A 27,848-nucleotide genomic window follows, 5' to 3' on the forward strand; every position below is an offset into this window, starting at 1 on the left:
GGCCAAAGGAACATGACTCAAACACATGCCAAGATCCTGCTTTGCTCTTGTCTTACTGAGAAGCAAGATACATGTGCTACAGTTGGAAACATTATAATGTGTCTTTTTTTTTTTCCTTCCCAGCATGTTCAGCTCTTGACACAAATCTACCTTCTCACCACCTCCAACCCCAACCTCAGCTCCGAGGCCAGTACCACCAGAGTATTTCTTGTAAGGTTCCATATATCCATAACTCGGAAGACTTAAGTATGCAATCAGTTTAACTGTTACTGTTATGCACTGGTTATACTCTACATTTCTTCTTCTCTCCTGGATGTGTTTATTCACTGTACCTGCCTGTCCTGTGACTTCCTCTGTTTGCTTGACAGAACACTGAGTCTGAGGAAATTTGAACACCATTTAAATTGCATCCTCCTCATCTTGAGAATTTTTTTTTTTGGAGACAGGATTTCATGTAGCTGGCCTCAGACTCATGAGTTGACTTCTCATTGTCCTGCCTCAACTTGATAAGTACTAGAGTTACAGAGGCACACTACCATGCCCAACTTATGGGCACTGTGGGTATAACCCATGGCTTCTTCCTGTGTGTTAGGCAAGCATTCACTTACTGAGCTCCGTGACCCTCTTAGCCTTTAATACTTCTGTTTTTATTTATTTACTTTATTTATACAAGTACACTGTAGCTGTCTTCAGACACACCAGAAGAGGAGCATTGGATCCCATTACAGATGGTTGTGAGTCACCATGTGGTTGCTGGGAATTGAACTCTGGACCTCCAGAAGAGCAGTGCTTGCTCTTAACCACTGAGCCATCTCTCCAACCCCCCGAAAGATTTATTAATTTTAATGGGTCTTCCCTCCTTCCCACTCTCCTTTCTTCCTCTTTTTTCTCCCAGTCCTTTCTCATTCTTGTAGATTTAATAATAGATCTGTAAAAGGAGGTAAGAAAGAAGTTTGCATTGGGGGGGGCTTTATGAGAGAACTCTGAACAAAGCCATTGTGGTTTCATGGTGTGCTTGCCAATATGCCAAACTTCCTCTGTGGTAATAGAGGCTTTTCACTTCTTATTGTGTTCAGAAGATCGTGAGAAAAAAATATTTTTTGACATTATCAAATAACTTTTGAAAATTAGATTTATGTCTCACTATTTTGCCTACTAGTGCACAACACGTGTACTTGATGCTTGTGGAGGCGAAAGAGGGTGACAAATGGAACTGGAGTCATGGATGTTCTGTGAGCCACCAAATGGGTGCTGGGGACTGAACTTGGGTCCTCTATAAGAGCAGCAAGTGCTTTTTAACCGCTGAGCCAGCTCTCTAGACCTTATGAAATTTATAAACAGAAAACAGTAGGTGGGTCAGGTGGTGATGCATGCCTTTAATCCCAGCACTCAGGAGGCAGAGGTGGGTGGATCTTTGAGTTTGAGGCCAACATGTTCTACAGAGTGAGTTCCAGGACAGCCAGGACTGTTATACAGAGGAATCCTGTCTTGAAAAGTAAAATAAAAACAAACATCCCCTCCCCCCCCCCAAAAAAAAAAAAGAAGAAGAAAAGCCAAATCTAGAATTGGGTGGAGCGGTGCTGTTTGTTTTCTGTACTGAGTGTTTGGTCAATGAGAAAGGAGTCTGAATTAGTCTGTTCTGGCCTAGAGAGCAAGACTGTGAAAAAACTGGGGTATGTGTGTGGGAATCTAATATCCTGCCATTCTTTCTCCCCACACTGCTGAGGTTAAATCTAGGGCTTTTAGCATACTTTGTAATGGCTCCACTGCTGAATCTTCCTTCTACCTGGAGAGCATACCATGCACTGGAAGACTGAGGAGTGTTAACAGTATGAGACTTAAAAAATAGGGCATGGGGCTGCTCGTCCAAAGGCCCTGGGTTCAATTCCCAGGATACATTTGGCAGCAGCTCACAACAGTCCATAACTCCAAGTTCCAGGGAGTCTGACGCCTTCACAGACATACATGCAGGCAAAACACCAATGCGTGCAGAATAAAAGTCAGTAAATAATTTAAAAAAAAAAAAAAAAAGAGAGAGAGAGAGAGACAAATGAATGTAGATGCAGTTCCTGAGTGACTGAGGCCAGAGACATGTTATAATGGAATGATATCAGTTAAAGATTTTTGCCTGCCTCTGATCCTGTTGCAGGAAGGGCCCTTCCCCCTTAAGAGACTGTGGTGTTAGTTGTCTGGAGTCACCTCAGAGCTCCTGTGTGTCCTTTCTTCCCAGAAAGAGCTGGGCACCTTCGCTGAGAATTCCATTGCCCTTCACCAGCAGTTCAACCCCAGGTTCCAGACCTTATTCCAGCCTTGCAACTGGATGGGAGCTATGCAGCTCATTGAAGACTTCACCCGCGTCAGCACTGACTGCAGCCCTCCTAAAACCACCAAGAAGACTGGTAGGACATGCATGCCCCAAGGCCATGTTGTGATCGGCAGTGAAAGGTGCCAGGCTCTAATGGTTTTGCTATAATCCTTAGGGTACAGGAGATTTGTAACTTAGTCTCTTTGTCTTTTATACTTTCAAGGAGACCGAGCTTGTAGCTCAGTGGTAAAGTACTTACCTATACGGAGTGACAAATGTTTATAGTTCATTTCTAACTTGGGGATTAACTCCCACAGCAGCATTACATTCAAATTGGGAATGTCACTGCTATTTTCTATATATTTTAAAATTATATTTATATGTCTTAACATACATGCGCGCGCGCACACACACACACACACACACACACACACACACACGAAGAGGGAGGAGAGGAAGGGAGCACACATCATAGTACACCAGACAGCTTTGGGTGTTGTTTTTCTCCCTCTACCATGTGGGTCCCAGGAAGTGAGTTCAGGGCAGCAGCAGGCCCAGGGGCTGGTTTGTTGAGACATCTCACTGGCATCCAGAGCGAAGAACCAAATTGTAATGTTTTTTATATGGAAAGAACAAAAATCTTGTTGAAGGTCTTTTTGTCTTGCAAAGATTTTTTAAAGAGAGACGGGATGAAACTGTATGAGTCTAGCAGTGTGTGTGGGTTCTCTTAGTGCCTTGTGTTTCTGTGTCAGTGGAGAAAGTGTACCTTATAGGAACAGACAACAGAAGCTGCTTGGCAGACCTCCTGTTAGCAACTGTTAGGTTGAAATGGCTAGAAACTGAGGGAGTCAGGTATGAGGAAGAGCCTGTGTGAGTACTGAGTGGACTTAGGCCTTGGTGAAGCTCTTTGGTTCTTGGATTATATTTATCTCAGATGTTCTTTCTTACAGCCAGTGAATTTCCCTGTTTGCCAAAGCAAGTGGCTTGGATCCTGGCCACAAACAAAGTTTTCATGTATCCAGAGCTCCTCCCAATATGTTCCTTGAAGGCCAATAATCCTCGGGATAAGACCATCTTCACCAAGGCTGAGGACAAGTACGTATATGTGAAGCTGACATTAGTGCAGTAGGGAAAGACAAAGACAGTGGTTTGAGAAGCTTGGGGCAAATAGATGGGTGTGACAAGGGCATAGACCAAAGAAAAGCCATATAGATAGACAGGAGTTTATCTGTTTCAGTCCTGTCTTTCACAGGGGATGCCATACATGCTGTTAAAACTTTATTCTGATTTTATTTTTTGAGTATGGGTGTCTTGCCTGCTTGCATGTCTGTGCAGCTTGTGCGTGACAGTACTGGCAAAGGCCAGCAAAGGCCTTGGAGCCACCATGTGGGTGCTAACTGAGGCTGGGTCCTCTGCAAGAGTAGGCTGTGCTCCTAAGCACTGAGCCCTCCAACACACACACACACACACACACACACACACACACACACACACACACACACACACACTGTTCTTATTTGTTTTGGTTTGGTTTTGGTTTTGGTTTTGGTTTGCTTTTTGTTCTTAGCATTTAGTTTTCTGATGCTCCTACTTCTAATTTTAAAATCCTATAAAAACCCCCCAAAAACAAACATACAGTGATTTGCATAGTGATGGTGGCACATGCCTTTAATCATAGCATTTGGGAGGCAGATACAGGCTGATCTGTAAGTTCAAATCCAGCCTGGTCTACAGAGAAAGTTCCAGGGCTGCACACGGATTGTTTCAAAACAAGACAACAGCAAAACAAAACACAACACAAGAGCTTCAGATTGTCATTTTATGCTTGATTTAATCATATTTATTTATTGTTGTCTGAGTTAGGCCCTTATGGATCCAAAGCTAGACTTGTATCAGCCTTATTACTGTGGATGACCTTGAACTTTGAACCCTCTGGCCTCCACATCCTAAGAACTGTGGTTTTAGGTTTTTTTTTTGTTTGTTTGTTTTATTTGGTTGGTTTTGTTTTTTTATTTTGATACTGGAATTTTGTTTTTGTTTTTTACCTTTGGGGGAGGCGTTTGGATACAGAGTGATTTCATGTGGCCTGTGCTAGCCCCCAGCTTACAGCAGTACTCCCCCTCAGCCTCTCAGTGTTGCGATTGTAGGAGTGTGCCCATGCCTGGGATGATTTACTCTGACGTGCAGTGCTCTCTTGGTTGTCTGTGAATTGTGTGTTGTCTCGTTTGTGCTTGTGCGGTGCTGTTCTCAGGCCCTCTGTTCTCTGGAAACCAATCTAGGGCATGAGAGGGTTCAGTCCTAGGGTTTTCCAGATGGTGCGTTCACTTGTGCCAGGGAGCCAGGCTGGTCTTGACCTTGGCATCTCCTGCCTCAGCCACCTTGGTGTTCAGAGTGTACAATTGGCTGGTTTTGTTTGTTCTTTTTTTTGTCACCGAGGATGTTAGTGCAAAGAGCTTTAAGCACATTCATTTTCAATAGTGGTGGGGATTAATCCAGGGTCATTGAGCTTTTCATCTTTGATTTATTATTATATGTAAGTACACTGTAGCTGTCTTCAGACACACCCGATGAGGGTATCAGATCTCATTATGGATGGTTGTGAGCCACCATGTGGTTGCTGGGATTTGAACTCAGGGCCTTCGGAAGAGCATTCAGTGCTCTTACTGGCTGAGCCATCTCACCAGCCCCTCATGTTTGGTTCTTAAAATCCACTGTGCTCTGCAACTCTCTGACAGTGTGGGAGGATGCTGTGAAACGTGCAGTTTGCAGAGCTCCTTTGCAGAAACGTCTGTGACGTTGGTTCTCTCTCAGTCTGTTAGCTTTAGGACTGAAGCACTTCGAAGGGACTGAGTTTCCTAAGCCCCTGATCAGCAAGTACCTTGTAACCTGTAAGACTGCTCACCAGCTGACGGTGAGAATCAAGAACCTCAACCTGAACAGAGCTCCTAACAACGTGATTAAAGTGAGTGAGTGAGTGTGAAAACTCCCTCCTTTCCCTCTCAGCTGTCAGTGACGGGAGGGTCGGCACGCCAAGAGAGGCTGATTTAAAGGGTAATTCCTCCCAGTATGTGAGATTAGTTCTGCTCTTTCCCTATGAAGGCATTGATGCATTGATTTGCTCCAGAGCACTTTCATCTTACCTTCTTGTATGAATATTTCCCTAAGTAAGAAATTCATGTCACAGGATTCCACAAAGCCCTTGTTCCTTCTAACCAGATTGTATCTCTCCTACTCTAGCTTTCTGTAGGTAGACAGTTTTCCATATGGAAACTTTCTCCACAGTACTGCTTTCTTTTCTTTAAAAGATTTCTTTTGTTTTTAAATTAAGCATGGCTCTTCGTGAGGGTGTGTACAGGTGTGTCAGGTGCCTCAGATCCCCTGAGGCTGACATACTGTGCAGTTGTGAGCCACCTGACATGGGTGCAAGGGTGCTGGGAACTGAGCTGGGGTCATCTGTAAGAGCAGAACCTGATTTTAACCACGGAGCTATTTCTCCAGGTTCCAGAGCTGTTTTTTGATTTGTTATTTATGTCAAAGTTACATAGCATCTAGTTCAGGAGTCATGGGAACCAGATTTGGTGCGTAGTGCTGTAACCTGTGCATTCGTTTGGGAAACTCAGAGGCTGGAGTTGCTGTGAGTTTGAGACCACCCAGGGTTCCACTCGGATTAACAAACAACATAGGAAAAGATTAAATAGCTTAAAGAGTCAGACTGTTTTATGAGGCTTTTGTTATGAAAGTGTTTTATCCCTTTTCCTGGTAGCCCAGGTGTTTGGGAAGGTGGTAGGCTTACTGCAGGGTTAGAACTGACTTCTTGGTGTTTGGATTTAGGCCTAAATTACTAACTTTCAGTCATGGATTCCTGTCTGTCTTCCTCTCCCTGCTTTTCTGCCTCCTTCCTTCAGTGTTAGACACTGATGTCTCACTGAACCCTACCCCTAGTGCCCTCCCTTATTCATTCACTATTTCAAAAATATATCAGGTTTGTTGTTGTTGTTGTTTTGGTTTTTCAAGACATGGTTTCTCTGTATAGCCTGGCTGTCCTGGAGCTCACTCTGTAGACCAGGCTGGCCTCCAACTCAAAAATCCGCCTGCCTTTGCCTCCCAAGTGCTGGGACTAAAGGCATGCGCCACCACTCCCCAGCTCAAATGTATCATTTTTAAAGGCGTTGTCATTTTCTATGTGCATTTGTGTGTCCCTGAGTATTTGTGTGCCATGTTTGTGCAGGTGTCTGTGGAGGTCAGAAGAGGGCACTGGATTCATTGCCCATTGTGGGTGTTGGAACTGAACCCAGGTCCATTGTAAGAGCAGCAAGCACTTTTAACTATTGAACCATCTGTCAGTCTTCCTGATTTATTTATTTATATGTTTTTAAAATCAAACTTATTTACATGGGTAGGAGTATGCACATGACATAGTACGCACATGAGGTCAGTGGACAACTTGAGGAAGTCTGTTCCTCCTTGTACCAGGCTCAAGCCTACTGACTTCACCATTTATTCTAGTTATTAGATAGCTTGTTTGTTTGAGCCAGTGTCTCTTGGTATATGTTCTTTGTTTATTTATTCACTGATTGATTGAGACTGAGACTCTGTGGATCTTTGTCTGTCCTATGTAGACCAGGCTAGTATATTGACCACATGGAGACCCTTTTTTCTCTGCCTCCCAAGTGCTGGGGTAAAGGTATGTGTCACCACACCTAGCCCAGTTACTTTTAAAATGAAACTAACAATCTGTCTCTTTCCCTCCTCTTCCTCTTCTTCCTCCTCTTCCTCTTCCTCCTCCTCTTCTTCTTCCTCTTCCTCTTCTTCCTCTTCTTCCTCCTCTTCTTTCCCTGCGATTATAGTCAGGTTCCATCATTCTTGGTTCATAGTATCTTTTCCAGTTATCACTCTTACTTAAAAGTAGTTTCTGTGTGTAAAATGAGGGTAAAGCTCTGTGTGCAAGAGAAGACATTTAATAAGATTATTTTGATCATTTACTTCTGTTTTTTCTGACCTAAACTTCCATGTTTCCTTATGGTGGGGTCATTGAGAAAGATAGGTTTGAGTTTAAGTGGTAATCAGAATGGATGTTTGCATTTAGATACTAAATACTTGTAAAATCTTCATTAATTAGAGATACTTTGTTTGAAATGCAGAAACAAACATTCCTGATCCATTTGTGTGTATCAGACCATCAGCCACCCCATTCACCAGTCTGAAAGAATATGACTTACACTCTGTGTTTTCATGTTTAGTTTTATAAGAAGACCAAACAGCTGCCAGTTCTGGTGAGGTGCTGTGAAGAGATCCAGCCACATCAATGGAAGCCGCCTTTTGAGAAGGAAGAACACCGGCTTCCATTCTGGTTAAAGGTCTGGCCTTCAAAATCTGTGTGAGGCAGAAGTCACTAAAACCTCCTGTAGGAGTTAAATGATAATTTCCCAAAGTAAATTCTGGAAGAGTTTATAGAGTTGAAATGTTCTTGTGTTAGAAAAGTGATGCAGAGAAAAACCCTTCTTGGAACCATATGTTGAGGCTGCCTTTCAGTAGTCCTTAGAATCCAGAAAGCCCGTGTTTCTTTCTCCTACCTGTGTGCTAGAGCAGAGTGTTCTTGTCCTGTAGGCCAGTCTACAGTCCATTCAGGATGAACTGCGGAACCTAGCCCAAGGCGCTACAGAGGGAGGAAGTGTGACCGCTGCAGCCACTGAGACCAACACAGATAAGCACATACAGAAAGCCAGCCCTGCCCTAGGGGGTGAACCTCAGTACCCACTGCTGCTGCCCAAGGGTGTGGTTCTCAAACTGAAGCCAGGTTCCAAGCGTTTCTCCAGAAAGGCCTGGCGACAAAAGCGGCCATTGGTGCAGAAGCCCCTCCTTATCCAACCCAGCCCCTCTGTTCAGCCTGTGTTCAACCCTGGGAAAATGGCAACGTGGCCAACTCAGTCAGAAGTCCCTCCAAGCAACACAGTGGTCCAGATCCCTCATCTAATCCAGCCAGCCGCTGTCTTACAGACACTTCCAGGGTTCCCTTCAGTGGGGGTTCGTGGAGAAGATGGTTTTGAGTCTCCTGCAGCACTGCCTGCTCTGCCTTGTGGGTCTGAAGCCAGGACCAGCTTCCCCTTGTCTGAGATTCAGTCAGCACCCCCTTCTTCCTCTGCACCCAAGTTAATGCTTCCCTCTCTGGCCCCATCTAAATTTCGAAAGCCATATGTGAGGCGGAAGCCTACAAGAAGAAAAGGAGCCAAGGCGTCCCCCTGTGTGAAACCTGCTCCTATCGTCCATCCGACACCCGTCATCTTCACAGTCCCTGCCACTACGGTGAAGGTCGTAAGCCTCAGTGGAGGCTGTAACATGATCCATCCCGTTACTGCAGCTGTGGCACCAAGTCCCCAGGCCATTCCTATCACCACTCTCCTCGTTAACCCGACTTCTTTCCCCTGTTCATTAAACCAGCCCCTTGTGGCCTCCTCCATCTCCCCCCTAATTGTTTCCAGCAATCCTCTGGCTCTTCCTGTGACATCTATCCCTGAAGATAAGGCCCAAGTGAACTTGGATGTTGCCGAAGGGAAAAATGCTCCTCAGAACCCTGAGTCCAAATTAAAACCCCAGGAACTGACTCCTCTCTGTACCACTGTCCTCTCCAAAGAGGAGCCCAAGTCCTGGCATTCCTCAGCAGACGCGGGAAGCCAGGGAGCAGTCTCTGGATCCAGTGCCTGCAGCTGGGCTGTCGTCAAAACAGAAAGCCAGGAAAGCTCTTCAGAGAAGAGTACCTGTGGCTGGACTGTTGTGAAAACAGAAGATGGTGGGCATGTTGTGGAGCCATTGCCTCAGAATCTCCCCAATACTCTGAGCTCTTCATCGAAGGATTTATTAAATATGGTCAAGATGGAAGCTGAGGATTGCATGGTGGAAATCTCCAACAACTTCCCCAAGCAGGACATTGGTGAGGAAGTGAAAGAGGAATGCTCTATGGAATTAGACAGGGACTCCCCACAGGAGAAGCTGAGTAGTCCCAGTGAGATGAGAAAACAGACAGTCCTGCAGAGGGAAGACACGCAGGCCACCAAATCCCCTTCTGTGTCCCAAGATGGCCCTGACGAGGGACGAGCAAGTAGGGATGCAAGCAGAGGACTGCCAAAAAGCACTCCGTCCTCCGTGGACCAGGGCACAGGGCTTAGCAGTCCTCCAGGGAAGCCTGAGGACTCGGCCAATGCTGATGGTCAGTCTGTGGGAACCCCAGCAGGACCAGACACTGGAGGGGAGAAGGACGTGCCTGAGGAAGAAGAGGAGGAGGACTTTGATGACCTCACCCAAGATGAAGAAGATGAACTGTCATCAGCTTCTGAGGAGTCTGTGCTGTCTGTCCCAGAGCTCCAGGTAAGGGCCAGAGCGGTTCCAAGTAGAATGGGGACTTGGTACAATGCTTACTCTATTACATTATAGTCATAAACCCTTACTTGACTTTTGAGTATCTGTGGAACATAATTTTGACCTTTGTGTGAATTGCTGTGTATAGGGGGGGTTTCTTTAAATTGAACTCATTGAAGTGTTAATTTGAATTACTTGAGCACACTTAATTTTGTTTTTAAATGTTTTACACTATTTTTACACGAGCCAAACTGGTCTATAGAGTGAGTTCTAGGACAGCCAAAGAAATCTTGTCTTGAAAAACCAAACCAAACCAAACCAACATAGTACATGTACTTAACATGTGCAAGGCCAGCTGGGCATGGTGGTGCACACCTTTAATCCCAGCACTCAGGAGGCAGAGGCAGGTGGATTTCTGAGTTCGAGGCCAGCCTGGTGTACAGAGTGAGTTCGAGGCCAGCCAGGGCTACAAAGAGAAACCCTGTCTCGAAAAACCAAAACTAAACAAACAAACAACCATGTGCAAGGCCCTGATTCAATCCCCAGCCATGCAGAGAAGAAGCAAGGGAATAGAGAGAGGGAAAGGAGAAGAAAAGGTGTAAAAGTTGCTAAGCAAAGCTGTCCTCACGTCCCCAGGCTTCTCTGATTCTGTGTTGGCCTTGCTTTGCCTCTGTGCCTCATGCTGCTGCTCCTATACTTCAGCTTCTGGGAGCTGCAAGGAGCCCTTGGAAACATTTTTCGGTGTAGTACAACCAATTTAATCCTATCCTGACTTCCTTACAAAAGAATGAGACCCAGACTTTTAGTGTATTTGGCGTTGAGAATTACTGGGGGTCACCCCTAATCTACTTTCCTAACTGCTGGCCTGGCTGCCTCCCCAGCAGTGTTCCCCAATCCCTTGCTGTTTCTCCTGGCCTTGTGCTCATGGTCCATCTCCTCTCTCCTCTTCCTCATTCTCTCCCTCTTGGCTCTTCTGCTATGCATAACCAGGTAACTAAAAAGCCTGCCTATCTCTAATCCCTCTAGTAATTGGTTGTAGCCATTTTTATTCAACCAGTATTTTTAAATTAAGGAACAAGGTTTGCACAACAAAAGGTGACAAGCATGAGAAATCACTCATAAGTAGACCTTCTGGTACACATTTTACCATTACAATACGCAGCAGCAGACCAAACCTCTACAAAATGGTGCTTTTAGGAAACAATGGAGAAACTGACTTGGCTGGCGTCTGAACGGAGGATGAGTCAGGAGGGTGAGTCTGAGGAAGAGAACTCCCAGGAGGAGAACTCTGAGCCAGAAGAAGAAGAGGAAGAAGAGGCAGAAGGAATGGAAACCTTGCAAAAAGAGGATGAGGTGAACGATGAAGCAGTTGGAGATGCTGCCGAGAAACCCCCTTCTACCTTGGCCTCGCCTCAGACTGCTCCAGAAGTAGAGACCAGCATAGCCCCTGCAGGTAAGTGCAGCAGCTCCCAAGGAGGGTAAGTTTCCCTTAGCTACACTGCCCAGAGACAGTGGGCAGAGTGGCTTTATCTCCTGGAGCTTTGTTCCCTCCCCAGACAGATAAGAGCCGCCCCTCTGCAGAACATTCGATCCTCATCCACACTTGATTTACACTAGGTTGCTCTGTGCTTTATCTGTGGTTCTTGCCTCTTGTGTGCTAGAAGCTAAGGGCTGTTTGGCCATCATCTTCCTCCTTCAGCTTCTCTTCTGTCGTTTGAGGTGGTATTCTTCTGTTAGGCCACTTCTCCCCCTTCCTGGCCTTGGACTCCTTTCTCAGCTGCACAACTCGTGGTCCTCTTGCGTGTGGTGCACTGGGCAGTACTGGTGCTGCCATGGCGACAGGCTGGCTCTGCTGCTGCCCTAGCTACTCTTCCCTAGCTATGCTGTGGCATTCGTCAGAGTGCGTGGGGTGGCCTTCTGCTGGATAGTGCACTTTCAAGGACTGAGAAAGAATCTTTTTCACTACTCCAAGGGGAGAGCATCAAAGCTACTGGAAAGGGACGGAGCAGTCATCGGGCTCGAAACAAACGGGGAAGTCGGGCTCGGGCCAGCAAGGACACCTCCAAGCTGCTGTTGCTGTATGATGAGGACATTCTCGACCGGGACCCACTCAGGGAGCAGAAGGACCTGGCGTTCGCACAGGCTTATCTTACCAGGGTAGGCAACTTCTGCCATTCCTGTCAGTCTGTGAGCATTTGTAGCTGCTGCTTTGGAGGAAGATGCTTTAAACATGATTGGGGGGTAGCTTAGCAGCAGAGTACTTGTCTAGCATGTGCAAGGCTGGGTCAGCCCCAGCACAACCAAAACTAAGTCTTTTCTCTAGGTGCACAATAGACTTTGTGTCTGCCACTGAGTTCTCTAACAACCGGCAGGAGATGTGTGGCTTGGTCATCGGTGCCCCCACCCTCATTCATCTCATCTCTCTTTCACCTAGAGATTAGGATATTGCCTCCCTCAATGGCAAGTTGTGACTTCCCAGATTGGGCTGACACAGGACCTTTACTGAGCATTCAGGGACAAGAACGGCAGTTGGTGTGCAGGCTGGGAGAGCTGGGCTCGGGAGCGAACCTTGGTCTTGTGTGTCTAGGCACACTCCAGCTTCCTCCTTAGTTAACTCAGCAAAGAGAGGCCCTCCGAGGGGTAGGCATGACTCTTTCTTGTCTGTTATTATTTTAGTAACATTCTAAGTTCATGTATTCTGTACCTTGGTATGACATGTCTTGGAATTCATATACACATGCCTCTTACCTGGTTGATGCAGTGCTGAAGTCAGAAGCTGTGAAAATCAATCCCTAGTTTTTGAAGGTTTAAAGGCTGTCCAGTTGCCCCTCAGAGAAAAGGAGTTGTGCCTTGCTGCTTGTTCTGTGTGTTGTTCCTCCTTGGGTCAGAGGAATGCCTCAGAAGGGAGCTCTTAGAGCCGTGTGAGCACAGCTGCCTTCTGTGCCCTTGCCAGTTAGGATGGCAGGCCCAGAGGAAGGATGCTTACTAGTGAAATATTCCTTATAGGTACGAGAAGCTCTCCAGCATATCCCTGGCAAATATGAAGATTTCCTTCAGATCATCTATGAATTTGAGTCAAGTACCGAAATGCACAGCGCTGTGGATCTCTTCAAAAGCTTGCAAACCCTTCTCCAAGACTGGCCTCAGCTCTTGAAGGACTTTGCTGCTTTCCTGCTGCCTGAGCAAGCCCTGTCGTGTGGACTCGTAAGTCCACTTTGATGGGCAGACTTTACAGCTGATTCCAGGGCAGAGGCAGAGGGGCTTAAATGCAGTCAATCAAGACAGTTCCAGGTTTCCCGTTGTGTACAGGGTTTTATCTGTAGTACCAGTGGAGAGCTTGATCACTCACATTCTGCCCTCCCTCCGCACTGGTGAAAAGTACATTATTATATTATTTTTAAATACATGGACTTTCTAGGTAGCCTCTGTTGGCCTGGAACTCATTGTTTAGGTGAGGCCGCACAGAGAGAGATCCTCCTGCCTCTGCCCGTAACGTGCTGGGATTGAAGGCGTGTGCCATCATGCCCCATCTCCTTTACAATAAGCAATTGTTTAGTGTCAGACAAATCTTGATGCTAAGAAGAGCAGTTAAAAAGATATCAATTTCTCTGCCCTCAAAAGAGCTTTCAGTCTCAAAAAAGTCTGTAACATAAGATTATAAAAATAAGTATATAGTACATTATCTTCTATGATGATAATTCTTCACAGAAAACTAGAGCAAGATAAGAGACTAGAGAATTGTAAATGGGCAAGGAGATGGTGTATGTGTATGTGTGTATGTCTGTGTGTAGTGTTTATGTGTGTGTCTGTGTTTGTGTGTATAATTATGTGTGTTTGTGTGTCTGTGTGTGTACCTGTGTATCTGTGTGTGTGCTTGCGTGTATGTGTCTGTATGTACACGTGTTTATAATTTCAGCACTCAGGAAGCTGAGCCAGGATTCTTGCTGCTGATTTTTGGCCAGCCTAAGTCTGATGCCTGTTCAGGATTCTGGACTCTGTGGTCCATGGGGAAAGCTTGTCTTCAAAAAGAAAAAGAGTTGGAGACTTAAGAGTTGAAATGGGAGGAAACACACGCTGTGCGTGGCGACTCCTAAGTACTGTCCCAGTGCTTGGAGGCAGAGGGAGGAGGAGACAGAGTAAGGCAGAGAGACGGGTGGGGGGGGAGTGGGGGGGGATGGATGGGGGGATGGGAAGAATGAATATGCAATAGCAGTTCTATTGTCTTCTTGTTCTGATAGGTAGAAAAAGAAACAGGAATAAAGGAGTAACCTCATCATTTTGACAGATTAATGCTCATTTGATGATGGCTTAACTATACATTTAATGTCCATATTCCTTCTGGCATTACTATGAGGATTAAATGAACATATATGCAAAAGTAATTTGTACACTCTGACATTCCACTTGAGTTTGAATATCTTATATTATAATCCGTAAAATAAAATAATGAAGAACTTAAAATATATGTATCTTTTATTTGAGATAATTCTCGTGTGTACCCTAGGCTGACCCTGACCTTAGAGCCCTGTCTCGGCCTCCGGCTAGTCAGAGAGAGGTACTATCTATTAAATCTTTCACATAGCCATTTCTTGGGTTTTCAGTAGACACCCGTCATAAGCAGTGCCTCTGGCCCATTGCTCTTAGCTCTTCTCAGAGCCTTCTGTCTGGCTCTAGCTGTGATGTGACTCCTTTCTTGTCTTCCCACCGCTCTGATAGTTTGAGGAGCAACAGGCTTTCGAGAAGAGTCGTAAGTTCCTTCGGCAGCTGGAGATATGTTTTGCCGAGAACCCCTCACACCACCAGAAGATCATCAAGGTTCTTCAGGGCTGCGCAGACTGCCTCCCTCAGGACATCACTGAGGTGCTCCCAGTGCTTCCTCTCGGCTTGCTCTTCCCCAGTGGCTTTGTTTATGTTATGTGTATGAGTGTGTTATGTGCACATGTTTGTGCATCACATGCATGCCTGGTGCCTGCAGAAGTTAGAAGAGGGCATTGGATTTCTTGGAACTAGAGTTACAGATGGTCGTGAACTACCATGTGGTACTGGGAACCTAACCTGGGCCCTCAAGTGCTCTTGACTCCTGAGCCATCTCCAGCACCCGTGTCCTGCCTCCTCCATATCATTTCCCTCTGGAGATGCAGAAAGCAAGAGTGTTTTCGACTTAGCTACTATGAAGCACAGGGAGAATCCAGAGCCTGACTGCCACTCATCAGTGCTCTAGGAGGGAGGTTGAAGAAAATGGGTGCTGAAGGGTTTGCTTATGCAGGGGACCAGTCAGGCAGGAATGGAAAGTACTGTCTTTGGGAATTGCATCTGTGACTAATATTCTCCCTCCCTACCCTGCTCCCACCGCTGTAGGCAAGCAAGCAGGGAAAAGCTTGAAAATTCTTATTTATCAAAGATAGGATCCATGGACCGATGAGATGGCTTACCTGGTAAACTTGTTAGCTGCCTGACGACTTAAATTAAACCCCTGAGACCTGAATGAGTTTGTGTTATTTTCCAAGGCACACAGCGGCCTGTGTGCACTCAGTGCCAAGCCTGAAGACCTGAGTTTGATCCCTGGAATCTTCATGGTAGAAGGGGAGAACTGACTCCTAGAAGTTGTTGTCCTTTGACCTCTACAGGTGTGCTGTGGCATGTACACACACACACACACACACACACACACACACACAAATTAATTTAAAAATAAAATACTTTAAAAATCAAAAAAGTGGGGGGCTGGTGAGATGGCTCAGCAGATAAGAGCTCTTCCAAAGGTGCAGAGTTCAAATCCCAGCAACCACCTGGTGGCTCACAACCATCCTTGACGAGATCTGATTCCCTCTTCTGTAGTGTCTGAAGACAGCTACAGTGTACTTACACATAATAAATAAATAAAAATCAAAAAAGTTAGGCTCAGGGGCTGGTGAGATGGCTCAGTTAAGAGCACCGACTGCTCTTCCAAAGGTCCTGAGTTCAAATCCCAGTAACCACATGGTGGCTCACAACCATCCGTAACAAAAATCTGATGCCNTCTTCTGGAGGGTCTGAAGACAGCTACAGTGTACACACATTAAATAAATAAATAAATAAATAAATAAATAAATAAATAAATAAATAAATCTTTAAAAAAAAAAATGTTAGACTCTGTAGAAGGCAGAATGTGGGCTTCATTGGGACTGGTTTAGCACAGTCTAGGGATGTTCTGCAGATGTCTTCTTAGCCTTCACAATTTTCCCCAGCTCAAGACACAGATGTGGCAGCTCCTCAGAGGCCACGACCATCTGCAGGATGAGTTCTCCATCTTTTTTGATCATCTGCGCCCAGCAGCTAGCAGGATGGGTGACTTTGAAGAGATCAACTGGACTGAAGAGAAAGAGTATGAGGTATAGGTTGCCGAGGGGAAGACTGCCTGGGGGAGGGGTTGGGTCCCCAAGTCTACTCACTGCCAGCAACTCTCGTGTAGTTTGATGGCTTTGAAGAAGTGATACTCCCTGATGTGGAAGAGGAAGAAGAGCCTGCCAAGGTGTCCACAGCCTCCAAGAGCAAGAGGCGAAAAGAGATTGGGGTCCAACATCAAGATAAGGTGTGCATGCTTTGGGGGAAATACCTGCTTCTTTCATGGTGTGAATTCTACTTTGTACATATCAGTTGTATAGGATAGCTCCAAGTCTTAAGGTTGGAGATGCTTATGGGGCACAAACCACAAGTGAGGCTGCTGTGGAGAGTCCGTGAATAGTTGGAAGGGGGACCCATCAAGCCTCATTAGAAGGAATCACAGCCAGGCACGGTGGCGTCCCTACACCCCGAGGCTCAGGCAGGTATATTGTGCTGCTTCAAAGGTAGCTTAGGCTGCGTGGTTAAACCCTACCTCACAAAAGAAAGGGAACAAATACAAAACAATCGAACAAACAAAATACCCCTAGGTATTTTCATGCTTTTATCCTAGCTCAGAGCTGCCATGTTTCTTACCTTTCGGTTTTTTTCAACTTTTTCCCATGGAAAAAATAATGATAATTTACTAATGATAATTTACAACTGGCAAATGTAGCAGTTGTATTACTGTGTGGCAGCATCATATAGGTTATTAATTAGTTCTTGAAATTGTCATAGCAATACTGCAGAGGGTGTTATTTATGTAACTGAAGTGCATAGAGAAGCTAATGCCCGAGTGAGACTCTTCAACTCTCAGTGTTGGGACACTGATGTATATGACTTATTTCTAGTTGGAGAATCTGCTCATCCTTAGTGCCAGAAATAGCCTTTGGCTAAGATGGATTAAAGCCTGGTGACCAGAGGTTGATACCAGGCCCCTATGGTCAGACTATTGTCTGACCTCCATACATATGGTAGTGTGCATGTATGCACATACGTGTATGTAGTAGATGTATTAATCTTAGAGAACAATGTGTTTCTGTGTAGGAAAATGTCTGTGAATGTAGGTGCCCACAGAGACCTGAAGAGGGTGGTTTATGTGCCTCTTACTTTGCAGACTCCTAAACTTAATTTCTCTGCAAGAGCAGTACATAGGGGGCTGGTCAGATGGCCTTCTGGAGTGTCTGAAGACAGCTACCGTGCACACACACACACATAATAAATGAATGAATGAATGAATGAATGGATGGATGGATGGATGAATAAATCTTAAAAAAAAAAAAAAACAGAGCAGTACATAATTGCTTTTGCTACTGAGCCATCTCTTCAGTTCCCCCAAATTAATTTATTTCTAAAGAGTTGTTGTTGCTTGTTGTTGTTGTTGTTGTTAGTAGAGCTTATCTGTGTAACCCTAGCCCTGGAATTTGCTATATAGACCAGCTTAGCCTCAAACTCTGAGATTAGCTGTCTGTCTTCCTGGGGCAATGATTAGTGGTGTGGGCCACTCTGGACATTTCTGGTGGTAGAAGACAGCTAGTGTTGATTTTCCCCTTCTGCCATTTGGGCCCCAGGGACTGAACTCTGGCTCTCAAGCCTCACTCACGACAGGTTCCTTACCCACTGAGCCGTCACTGGCCTAAGATGTTGTCTGTCTGCTGTCTACCTGGCTCTTTTTTTTTTTTTTTTTGTGGTGTGTGTGGGTTTTGTTTTGTTTGATACACTGTTTCTCTCTGTAGCCCTGGCTATCCTGGAACTCAGAAATCTGCCTACTTTTCTGCCTTCCCATTGTGGGGATCCAAGGCAAATCCCTCCGTGCCCCATCAGAAGTCTTTAAGCCTATGGGTTTTCTTTTGTTTACTTTTAAATTTAATTTATATGCTTACATGTTTGTCTGCATGTACGTCTGTGTACCAACCACATTGTGCCTGGTGCCAATAGGTATCAGAAGAGGCCATCAGAGAGTCAACATGTGGGTAACTCAGAATCAAGCCTGGATGCTCTGAAAGAGCAGCCACTCTCTTAACTGCCAAGCTGTTTCTCTAGCTAGCCTCTTTAAAAAAACAAAAAAACCTATTTATTCATTTTATGTATATGAGTACACTGTAGCTGTCTTTAGGGCATCAGATCCCTTTACAGATGGTTGTGAGCCACCATGTGGGTCCTGGGAATCTAACCTAGGACATCTGGAAGAACAGGCAGCGCTCTTAACCGCCGAGCCATCTCTCCAGCCCTCTAGCTAGCCTCTCTAGCCTCTTAAAGCCACATTTCTTTAGTGTCTCTCTGCCAAGCTTTTGAGAAAATAAATGGCCTTGAGAACTTCTGCATTGAGTTAATAACGGTTCTCAGGTTTTGGCTTTATTGAGTAGAGTCACTGTACAAAGCCATTTTTAAGAGTTTAGAGAATACAGCAGGAGTCAGAAAGTCTGTGACCTGGATCTACTCTGAAGTTTTCCAGTGCATTTCTTCTTTAAAATCTGTTTGGCTTCCCAGACTCGGGAGGCAGAGGCAGGCGGATTTCTGAGTTTGAGGCCAGCCTGGTCTACAGAGTGAGTTCCAGGACAGCCAGGGCTACACAGAGAAACCCTGTCTCAAAAAAAAAAAAAACAACCAAAAAACCAAAAAAACAACAACAGAACAAAACAAAACAAAAAATAATAAACAAAAAAAAACTGTTTGCCGTAAGTTTGTCCTAGGGATTCTTTTTTTTTTTTTTTTTTTTTCGAGTTTTTTTTTTTTTTTTTAACCCTGGCTTATTATATGCTCACTTTGTAGATCCGGCTGGCCTCGAACTCAGAAATCCGCCTGCCTCTGCCTCCCGAGTGCTGGGATTAAAGGCGTGCGCCACCACGCCCGGCTCCTCTTCAGGGATTCTTAAGGGACTGTAGTCAGTGTCCCTCAGTGATGAGATGGTACATTCTCAAAGAGGAGTGGGAGTCCTCTTAACTCAGCTGTTTCTCTCAGTTCTGAAAGTAGTGGGTGGCTAATGAAGCTGGGGTTTGTTGTAGGAGACCGAATGGCCTGAAGCAGCCAAGGACTGTTCCTGTTCATGCCATGAGGGAGGTCCCGAATCTAAGCTGAAGAAGAGCAAAAGGAGAAATTGTCACTGCAGCAGCAAGGTGAAAAAAGCGCTTGGTGTGGGGACTGCCCAGGCCTCGCTGTCACTGTACAGATGCTGGGGTTGTTGTTGGCTTTGTTGGCATGGGGCTTGGGGATTCACATCTTCCTGCCTCTGCTCTGCGAGCTGGGATTAAAGGTGTGTGCCCACTCCTGGTAGATGCTGTTTTGCTACTACAGGTTTGTGTCTTTTTGAATTTATAAGGTGATCATATGCATCACATTATATGCAGTACACACATGTGCACATACACAAAATAAATGGACCCTTCTACAAAATCCAAAATGGAGCCAGATGCCTGGCCTGTAAATCCCGTATGAGGAGGAGGTGACAGCAGGAAGATCAGAAGTTCTAGGTTATCCTCAGCTGCATCGCAAGTGTGACAGCCTGGGGTAATAACATCCTCGCTCAGAGCTAAAGGACATGGGTGGGTTTTCCTTTTGTTGTCATGTTTTGTCTTCTTCTTCTTCTTGTTGTTGTTGTTTGGTCTTGAGACAGTGGCTTGTTACATAACCTAGCTTGACCCCAAACTCACCATCCTTCTGTCTGCATGTTTTAGGACTACGGACATAAATCCCACACTTAATTTTATGTGTAGCCGAGATCAAGCCCAGGGCTCCTTGTATGGTAGGCAGCACTCAACCAATTGAGTTACATCTTCAGCTTCAGATTTTTTTCCCCTTTTTTTCTGAGGTGATGTTGGTTCTTTTTAAATTTTTAAGATTAAAACCTCATGTAGCCCTTGCTCTGTTGACCATGCAGAGTCTTGAACTCCTGCCTCCACTCCTTACACGCTGGGGTTACAGCTGGGTCGGCTTTGTTTGTTTTCTGAGTCGGGTTTCTCTGTATATCCTCGACTGTCCTGGAATTTACTCTATGGACCAGACTCGTGTCTGACTCATAGAGATCTGCCTGCTTCTGCCTCCCAGGTCCTGGAATTAAAGGTGTGCTCCCCCACTTCCTATCAGTCTATGACCTACGGCCATACCACCCTGAGTGTGCCGGATCTTGTCTGATCTTGGAAGCTAAGCAGGGCAGGGCCTGGTTAGTACTTGAATGGGAGACCACCTAGGAATACTGGGTGCTGTAGGCTTTTTTTTTTTTTTTTTTTTTAATTATTTAAAAAAAAAAAAAACAAAAAACAGTCTTTGATTGGATATGGTAGTTCACACCTATAGTCATGACTCTTGGGGGACAGAGCCCAGGGGCTGGGAAACAAACACTGTATAGCATGGAGCATACATAAAGACCGTGTCTCGGAACACTAGTGGCTGGAACACTAGTAGCTCAGCAGTTAAGAACACTGGCTGGCCTTCCAAGGGCCGTTGCTTCTTTTCTCTGCACCTACATGGCAGCTCACAACTGTCTATAACTCCACTTCCAGGGGACCCAGTGCTTCCCTCTGGACTCTGCCAGCACCATAGGGACACGGTGCACAGACATCCATGCAGGCAAATAGTCACGATATGCATAAGATGAAAATAAAATAAAACTAATGCTTCTAGACATGGGGAGTATAAGTGCATTGAAGTATTTCCTTATAGACTTGTTACTGTCTGGGGACATCCTCCATGAAGTCTGTGCTTCTGTGTGATGTCATTATAGGTAGGCCCTACAATTGTCTCCTTAGGTTTCTCTTTTTTTCCATCAAATAAACCTGTGAGCAAAATGGAGTAAAGATAACTTTGGATTTTCACAGTGAGTTGATTAGTACCACAAATAGAGTCCTCATTAGAAACAGACTCCTACTATTTAAAAGCATGCTGGCTGACTTGCTGAGCACCAGCACAGGCCTTGCCTTGGGGAGGCCTGAGACACAGGATGGTCAGGACATTTTTAACCTAGAGAGTCACTCTTGCAGGTCTGTGACAGCAAACCCTACAAGAGCAAGGAGCCCCCCGAATTGGTGGGCAGCGGCCCCCTCCACGAGGCCAGTACTGTGCCTGGCACTAAGGAAGCAGGGCAAGACAAGGACATGTTAGAAGAGGAAATCCTGGAGGAGCAGGAGAACATGGAGGTGACCCAGAGTAAGACTGGCAGGACCACCCGAAAGGGAGAGGTACCCACTTCAGGTGAGTGACCACAGCTGCTGCTCCTGCCTTCTTTGCTTTTGCCCACACGGCAGCAAGCTGTGTTGGCTGCTGGAACAGCTTCCCTGGGATGGGCGTGCCATGCTCTGGTGGACAGACTGTGACACTCCCTTTCCCCGCTCCCGTCTCTCACTGAGTTCCAGACTAGCATGGTCTACAGAGGGAGTTCCAGAATAGCCAGAGCTAGAGTGGGTCCCTGTCTCAAAAATAACAACAAACCAGATTCCTGAAGTCTTTCCCTAGGCTTATATAATCAATATTCTACCAACCCTGGCCTCCTTTGAGTGGCACCATTCTCTCGAGCAGCCTTTCTACTGGAAGTATGTTGTAGCTCCCCAGGGCTGTGGTTCTCACTGCATCCTCTGATGCCAGATCCCTTCTAAGCAGGGTCGACCGTAGGGAGCACTTTGCTGTGCCCTGCAGAAGTGACTCCAGTGGAGCCGCTGTTGGAGGGCCCACCACGCTGCTCGCCAGAGACTCCTCGGCTTCCTCCTCAGACTGGAGCTGCAGTCTGCTCTGTTAGGAGAAACCAGGCTGGGCCTGAAGTTGTCTCCTGCCTCAGCACATCCTCCTTACCTCCTGAAGAGGGGGAGGACCAAAGGGCTGCTGCTAACTCAGAGACTGCCGTGCCCCACCGAGAAGCATCAGAAACTGAGAGACTGCCAGAAAATGTGGGACAACCTGCTCCCCTCCCAAGTCCTGTTTCCGTAAGGACCAGAGACACGGGGAGAAGACACATATGTGGGAAAGCAGGCAGTCAGAGTTGGCTCCTCGAGAGCAGAGCTGAGGCAAAGGCAGCCCATAGGGTGGCCCCTATCTGTGGAAAGTCATCAGGAGTTAGTGCCTCAGAGGCTGTTCCCAAAACTGCCAGAGAGGTCCTGGCTGAAGACAATGGAACACAAGGCAAGGGCCCCGAAGGGGTGCTACCAAAAGCCTCAGAAGCTACTGTCTGTGCCAACAACAGCAAGGTCAGCTCCACTGGGGAGAAGGTGGTACTTTGGACAAGGTAGGTATAGCTGGGTTGTATTTGCAGAATTGAATACAGCTCCAATAAGCTTGGTGCTAACCATCCTGCCTGGATTCCAGGGAAGCAGACCGAGTGATTCTCACCATGTGCCAGGAGCAGGGAGCGCAGCCTCACACCTTCAGCGTCATTTCTCAGCAGCTGGGAAATAAGACCCCTGTTGAGGTAAGGTGGGAGGGGCGGGCGATGATGGGAACAGAGGATAGGACCAGCTGGGGTTACAGTCACAAACAATCAAGGCAGCAACTGGTTACTATAAAGAGTGGTCTGAAAAAGGCTTGACCTGCCAGGTGGTAGGGTTTCTCTGGAGATGATCAGGTTGGTCTTGAACTCAGAGATCCATCTAGCTCAGCTTACTGATTGCTGGAATTAAAGGTACATATTGCTGTGTGTATGTGTGTGTGTGTGTGTGTGAGAGAGACAGAGAGAGAGAGAGAGATTGTCTTCTCTCTACAGAAGGTGTAGTCCTGGCCTTTGGTGTGTGGCTGCCCTTCCACCCGTTCACTATAAGAGCATGACCCTCTTCCTTTCCTAGGTTTCCCACCGCTTCCGAGAGCTCATGCAGCTCTTCCACACAGCCTGTGAGGCCAGCTCTGAGGATGAGGACGATGCCACCAGCACCAGCAATGCAGACCAGCTCTCTGACCATGGGGACCTGCTGTCTGAAGAGGAGCTGGATGAGTGACATCTGCCAGGATCTACCCTACAGCCATCAGCACTGGAGATGGGTCACACCTCCCTCATGGAGACCTTGAGGACAGAGCAAGCATGGAGATGGCTCTACGGCTCATCTCTCAGGGCCATTGGTGAAGACCCTACAGGCCCAATCTGTACATAGCACTGAGGGAGATCGGGGCTTGCCGGAGTCTGGTGGTCTCTGTTTTTAAATGTTCAAATGCGTATGTCATGTAACAGGTCCCTACACACTGGGTTCCTGCACGGCAGCTTTTATTATAAATTATCTCCCACTACCCTCCCCTGGACTTCAGTTCGAGAGACTGTCCCCCTCCTGGTAACACTGGGCCAGGCTGTGTAACTCCTGCAGCATCTCTTCCATGTCATCCTGCTCCACCCCAGCATCCATGAAGCTAGCCCAGCGCCGCAGGTCCAGTCTGCTGAGCTCCTCAGCCAAGTCTCCCAGGGTCCGGTGCAAGGATGAAGTTGAACGCAAGGCCCCAAACACAGGGATGCTCTGTACTGTTGCGGATGGAAAGAAGAGGGATGCTGAGTAGGCTGGAGTCTGCTCTGGGACATGTAGACCTGACTGGGAGGTACGGCGGTGATGTGTGTGATGTCCCTTTTGTATGCTCTCCAGGAGCTAGCTAGTAGTCAAGGAGAGGAACACTTAACTGTGAACTTTTTTTTCTTTGCACTTTTAATCCAGGAAGAGAAAGAGTAAAACCGTTCCTATGTAGCTGAAGTGTTCCTTTTCTTCATGTCTTACCTGCGCCCTTGGGGGGACTGTCCATGGCCAGCCCTTTCTGACTGAGGCTTGAGAAGAAGTGTGGGCACGGAGGAGCCACTTTGCAGGGAGTCAGCAGTAGATGTGACGAACTGTAGACAGAGAGGTGATGAGAGCGCAGCGGGGCCAGGGCTGCAGGGGCCGGGGTTAGGGCAGGTGTATATGTACTCACCTCAAGACTCTGGGGTGCTGCTGCTGTAAGTACTGGGCCAAGACTTCTTCTCCAGAGGCGCATGCATGGAGAGCAGAGGGCAGAGGTGTCCCTGGGTTGAGCTTACTGCAAGGACAAAACCACATTTACCCTTTGGCTGCACAAATGTAAGCTAAGATTCATACATTCTTGGACCATCAACTGAACTGGTCCAGAGCTTTTTTCTAGGTAAGGCGTCCATAGTAGCAGAAAAAGGGTGTCAGAAAGCGTGCCAGGGAGACAAAGACATGCCCAGGTCTTACAGGGCCGGGAAGACCCAGCAGTCTACCTGGTGTGGCTGGCTCTGTCTATGCCTCTAAGCACCACAGACTGGGCAAAGCAGCGACGTCCAGCAGAATCGCCGCATGCGGACAGGGAGGTCCATGGGGTGGCTTCTCCAAGCTGCGTCAGGATGTCAGGAAGGGACTGGCCTTGAGCCAGTGGGAAGGGGATGATTGCTTCTGCTGTCACCACCTAAACTCCAGGAGGGAGCAGGTTACAGAGGGTTTTCTGAGCTTCGGCCCAGCCCCTCACACAGCTCCTTACCTTTTTCCCAGAGAAACTTAGCACATCAGCCAAGTGAGCCATGGTAACCATTGAGGAGCACAGGCGATAGGGGACAGTCACCGTGTCCAGAGCTGTCGCCAGGATGGCGCTACAGTGGAAGGGCAGAGTGGCCTGTCAAGTGAGACATGAGGGGACACAGCGTCTTCTGGGTGTGGAAAATAGGTGGAGGCAAAACATGAAGGACAGACATGCAGGGAAGGAAACAAGACTGTCCTTAGACAGGACAAACGTGAGCGGCTAAGGGGCCAAGTTCAAGCTGGAAAACCACTTTGCTGTTACAAAGGCCTCCCCAGCATGTGCTAGGTCCTGAGTTTAATCCCTGGCAACACACATCCACATGGAGTTGGGGGTGAGAGAACAGACAGAGCCACAGGAAAACACAGGACGGACAGCACAGACTGAACTTGAGCCTTACATCATAATGTAGGGAAGGGAAGTTGACAGGCGGCTTGGGTCGCAGGCCCAGGTTCCCTCCAAGGGATAAGGGACAGACGAAAGAGCTGTATCCAGTCAGGTGCACCAGACCAAATGCTGTGTTTAAGAGACGATAGATATTTTTCTGAGGCTCCTGGTAATAGAAATGAAAGTGGCTTGCATCAGGCAACTTGCACAGTGGGATCCTCTTTTCCCCACAACTGCTGCTTGCTCTTCCAGCCTCCACTCACCCCAAGACTGTAGGGACCAGGGAGCAGGCCCCAGGTTAGGACTCCCCGCCCGGCATACTCGTCTTGTAGTAGCTCTGCAGTTTTAGCACCTACTCCAGAGAAGCCATCGTGCAGGTCACACAGAAGCTGGAAGCCCTGGAGACAGATGAAGACCAAAAAAAGGGGGGGACTTCAGGACGAGGAGATTTTGTACCTCAATATCATCCACCTTGCCACACAGCTACCTGCAAGTAGTCACATTCTTCCACATAGAAGTGCAGCCTGTCCTCCAGCTCCTCCAAGTACCTGGGCTCCTTCAGGACACTCTCCCCTTGGCCAAACGCCTCCAGGCGGCCTGTTTCACTGCCAAGAACCACCATGATAAAAGACGCAGCCCTGCACTCAACTCCTCAGTCTGCTGTTTTGGAGGGCAGGTGGGATGGGCCCCAGCCTTATCCAGTGTGTTGGGGGGACCTAAGCTTTGTCTTACAGCCTCCACAGTCCCCATACCCGTCATGGTTGTACTTCTGAATCACACAGATGCTCCGTGGATGGAGGTGGACTCTGAGGAAGTCTGACCAGACTTTGATGCTGTTGTCTGTGGGGAGAAGTGATCTTGGAATCTGTAGCGGGGATGACTAGCGGGAAGGTGCAGCTAATGCGATGGACCATCCCCCAAGCTCCTCCTCTGTCCAGTGTCCAGCATCAAGGGTTATCTCACCTTTGCCATTCTGGATATTCTGGATCAGTTTGGCCCTCCAGGCACCCTCACTATTCTGCACTCCCTGGGAAGGGTGAGAAGATCAGCATTTTAATTCCAGGTTGTTTTTGTCTGCCATGGGCTTTACTTATGTGTATATGTGTGTATCTGTGTAAGTTTATGTGCACCACATGCCTGAGGTACCCAAAGCCAGAAGAGGGTGTTAGATCCCCAGGAACTGAAGTTACAGCTCTGAGCTGCCTGATACGGACACTGGGAATTCAATTCAGAGTTCTGGAAGAACAGGCCCGACTCTTAACCTCTTAGCCAGTTTCCGGGTTCCCGCCAGTTCAAAGACAAAGGTGCTTTTTCCATAAGTACTCCTCTAGGGCATTTACAGTGACTAGACACCCTTTGCTCTGCATCGGAGAGCCACTGTGCTTGTAGCAGGTTTAAAGGTTTGGGACAGAGCCCATGCATCATCACCTCTGCACTCAGAAGGTCCTGGAGGTTCGGGTTCTTTGGGTGGGCTTCTTCTCTGTGTGTGGTGAGCTTCCCCTGCCTGAGAGAGTAGAGATTGAGCAGAGAAAGCATCCCTCTGCAGAGCTCTCCAACCGTCTGTGTGCACACAGTGGGCCATGCTCACAGGAGCAATGCTTACCATGCTACCGCAGCCTCCAGCTGTCGGTCTCTGTAGAGGTTGCCTTCTTCTTTTAGGGTATTCAGACTACCTGCCCAGAAATGAAAGGCAAGGTCAAACCAAACCTAGGGGGTCATGTGATCAAGACTAAACTGATCACCTGTCAGGGAATGTGGTGTGGCAGTTCCTTTCAACCAAGATGAGGTCTCCCTTTGTAGCTCTGAGTGGTCTACAGCAATACTGACAAATTGGTTTTGATCTCAGAGCTACCTGCCTTTGCTGGGATTAAGGGTGTGCCCAACTGCACATGGCACTTGGATATACATAAGATGGGACAGTGAATATGGAATCCATCCTTCTGTCAATAGCTGTGCTCCGTCTGTAGGTGTAAGTGCAAGCAGCTTAACATTATACTGCCAATTCCAGAGCCGGATCCTGAAGTAGACAACTCGCCTTTTTCGGTATCCCCGGGGGTTGTGCCCAATCCGGTATCTGAAGCTGGCTAGGGCCCTCTGATGCCACACGGGAAGACTTGGCTGAGCCCGACATCGCCTCACCTTTCAGATCCATGAGGATGAGTCGAGGCGTATAGGTTTCCTGGCCGTGCAGTGTCCGGCCTGTTCTGTACAAGACGTCGGGGCACAGCTCTCCTGGCGAGTCTTCATCCTCGGGCGTGCGTCCCAGCGCAGCATCCTGCAGGGTTCACAGGGCTGAGCGGAGGGGGAAGAAGGGGCAGGGCTGGTACCTTCCACGGGAGCACCGGGCTGCCGCTAGGGGCCTGACCTGCTGGTTCCACCAGTGCGCCCCCACGAAACCCGCGAAATGCCCCAACTGCAGCGTGAGCACCTCGCGGGCCCCGCCCGCCATACCGCCGCTGCTCTTGGGCACTTCACTGCCGCCACGGGCCGCTCGGCCGGAGGGGGCGGCTCCCGCGCCCGATTGGTTCGCGAGCACGTGCTTTCCCGTTGGCCTCCCGATTCGTTGGTCTCCGAGGCCCGTGCTCACGCCCCGCCTCTTCCTCTTCTGGAATGCCGGAAGCTGCGGCGATCGGCTGTCGTCACGCTATTCCTTCTGAGCCTCCGACTGTGGCTGGTCTGGCCAAGGTCATGGAAGGTTCTCTCACCTGCTTCTGTCTCTCTTCGCGCAGATGCCTCTCTCCTGTAGCTAATAACTCACGCGAGGGGGAAAAAAACCCGACGGGGAACTCGACTCTCCTTTGGATCCTCCCACTCAGTTCCGTTTCCCTTCGCTAATGTCCCAGCCCAGCTAAACCAGTGGGCTGGCCCCATGGTTCGGCTTCTGTTACGTTCTGGGAAAGTAGTTTGTATTTCAGTGCTGCTTGCTTTCTTCCTTCCTTCCTTCCTTCCTTCCTTTCTTTCTTTCTTTCTTTCTTTCTTT

At 47.5% G+C, this 27,848-nt stretch overlaps 2 protein-coding genes and 1 pseudogene across 10 annotated transcripts in view; 2 read left to right on the top strand and 1 right to left on the bottom strand.

Moving 5' to 3' along the window:
• Nucleotides 1-23,661, top strand: part of Gon4l (gon-4 like) — an 86,221-nt gene extending 62,560 nt beyond the window's left edge. For all 9 annotated transcript variants that reach the window (XM_029538054.1, XM_029538051.1, XM_029538059.1 and 6 more), the window contains 17 exons: nucleotides 124-210; nucleotides 2,231-2,399; nucleotides 3,256-3,400; nucleotides 5,117-5,267; nucleotides 7,546-7,662; nucleotides 7,913-9,667; nucleotides 10,856-11,111; nucleotides 11,631-11,815; nucleotides 12,665-12,862; nucleotides 14,375-14,518; nucleotides 15,886-16,029; nucleotides 16,110-16,229; nucleotides 19,024-19,134; nucleotides 20,995-21,205; nucleotides 21,611-22,229; nucleotides 22,310-22,412; nucleotides 22,783-23,661. In XM_029538054.1, the coding sequence (XP_029393914.1) occupies nucleotides 124-210; nucleotides 2,231-2,399; nucleotides 3,256-3,400; nucleotides 5,117-5,267; nucleotides 7,546-7,662; nucleotides 7,913-9,667; nucleotides 10,856-11,111; nucleotides 11,631-11,815; nucleotides 12,665-12,862; nucleotides 14,375-14,518; nucleotides 15,886-16,029; nucleotides 16,110-16,229; nucleotides 19,024-19,134; nucleotides 20,995-21,205; nucleotides 21,611-22,229; nucleotides 22,310-22,412; nucleotides 22,783-22,932 (4,665 nt within the window). In that variant the 3' untranslated portion in view covers nucleotides 22,933-23,661. The remainder of the gene's footprint in view (nucleotides 1-123; nucleotides 211-2,230; nucleotides 2,400-3,255; nucleotides 3,401-5,116; nucleotides 5,268-7,545; nucleotides 7,663-7,912; nucleotides 9,668-10,855; nucleotides 11,112-11,630; nucleotides 11,816-12,664; nucleotides 12,863-14,374; nucleotides 14,519-15,885; nucleotides 16,030-16,109; nucleotides 16,230-19,023; nucleotides 19,135-20,994; nucleotides 21,206-21,610; nucleotides 22,230-22,309; nucleotides 22,413-22,782) is intronic.
• Nucleotides 20,108-20,226, top strand: LOC115063859 (annotated as a pseudogene).
• Nucleotides 23,215-27,325, bottom strand: Msto1 (misato mitochondrial distribution and morphology regulator 1). The gene is made up of 14 exons (XM_021196113.2): nucleotides 27,234-27,325; nucleotides 27,008-27,143; nucleotides 26,472-26,541; nucleotides 26,297-26,372; nucleotides 25,832-25,895; nucleotides 25,621-25,708; nucleotides 25,356-25,473; nucleotides 25,132-25,266; nucleotides 24,882-25,034; nucleotides 24,446-24,577; nucleotides 24,189-24,373; nucleotides 23,882-23,986; nucleotides 23,692-23,801; nucleotides 23,215-23,444 (listed from the first exon to the last, which is right to left on the bottom strand). The coding sequence occupies exons 1-14, from the start codon at nucleotides 27,315-27,317 to the stop codon at nucleotides 23,233-23,235; spliced, it is 1,668 nt and encodes a 555-aa protein (XP_021051772.1). The 5' UTR covers nucleotides 27,318-27,325; the 3' UTR covers nucleotides 23,215-23,232.
• Nucleotides 27,326-27,848: the final 523 nt, after the last annotated feature.

Source organism: Mus pahari, chromosome 4 (genome assembly GCF_900095145.1).
Source record: "Mus pahari chromosome 4, PAHARI_EIJ_v1.1, whole genome shotgun sequence".
Taxonomy (NCBI): domain Eukaryota; kingdom Metazoa; phylum Chordata; class Mammalia; order Rodentia; family Muridae; genus Mus; species Mus pahari.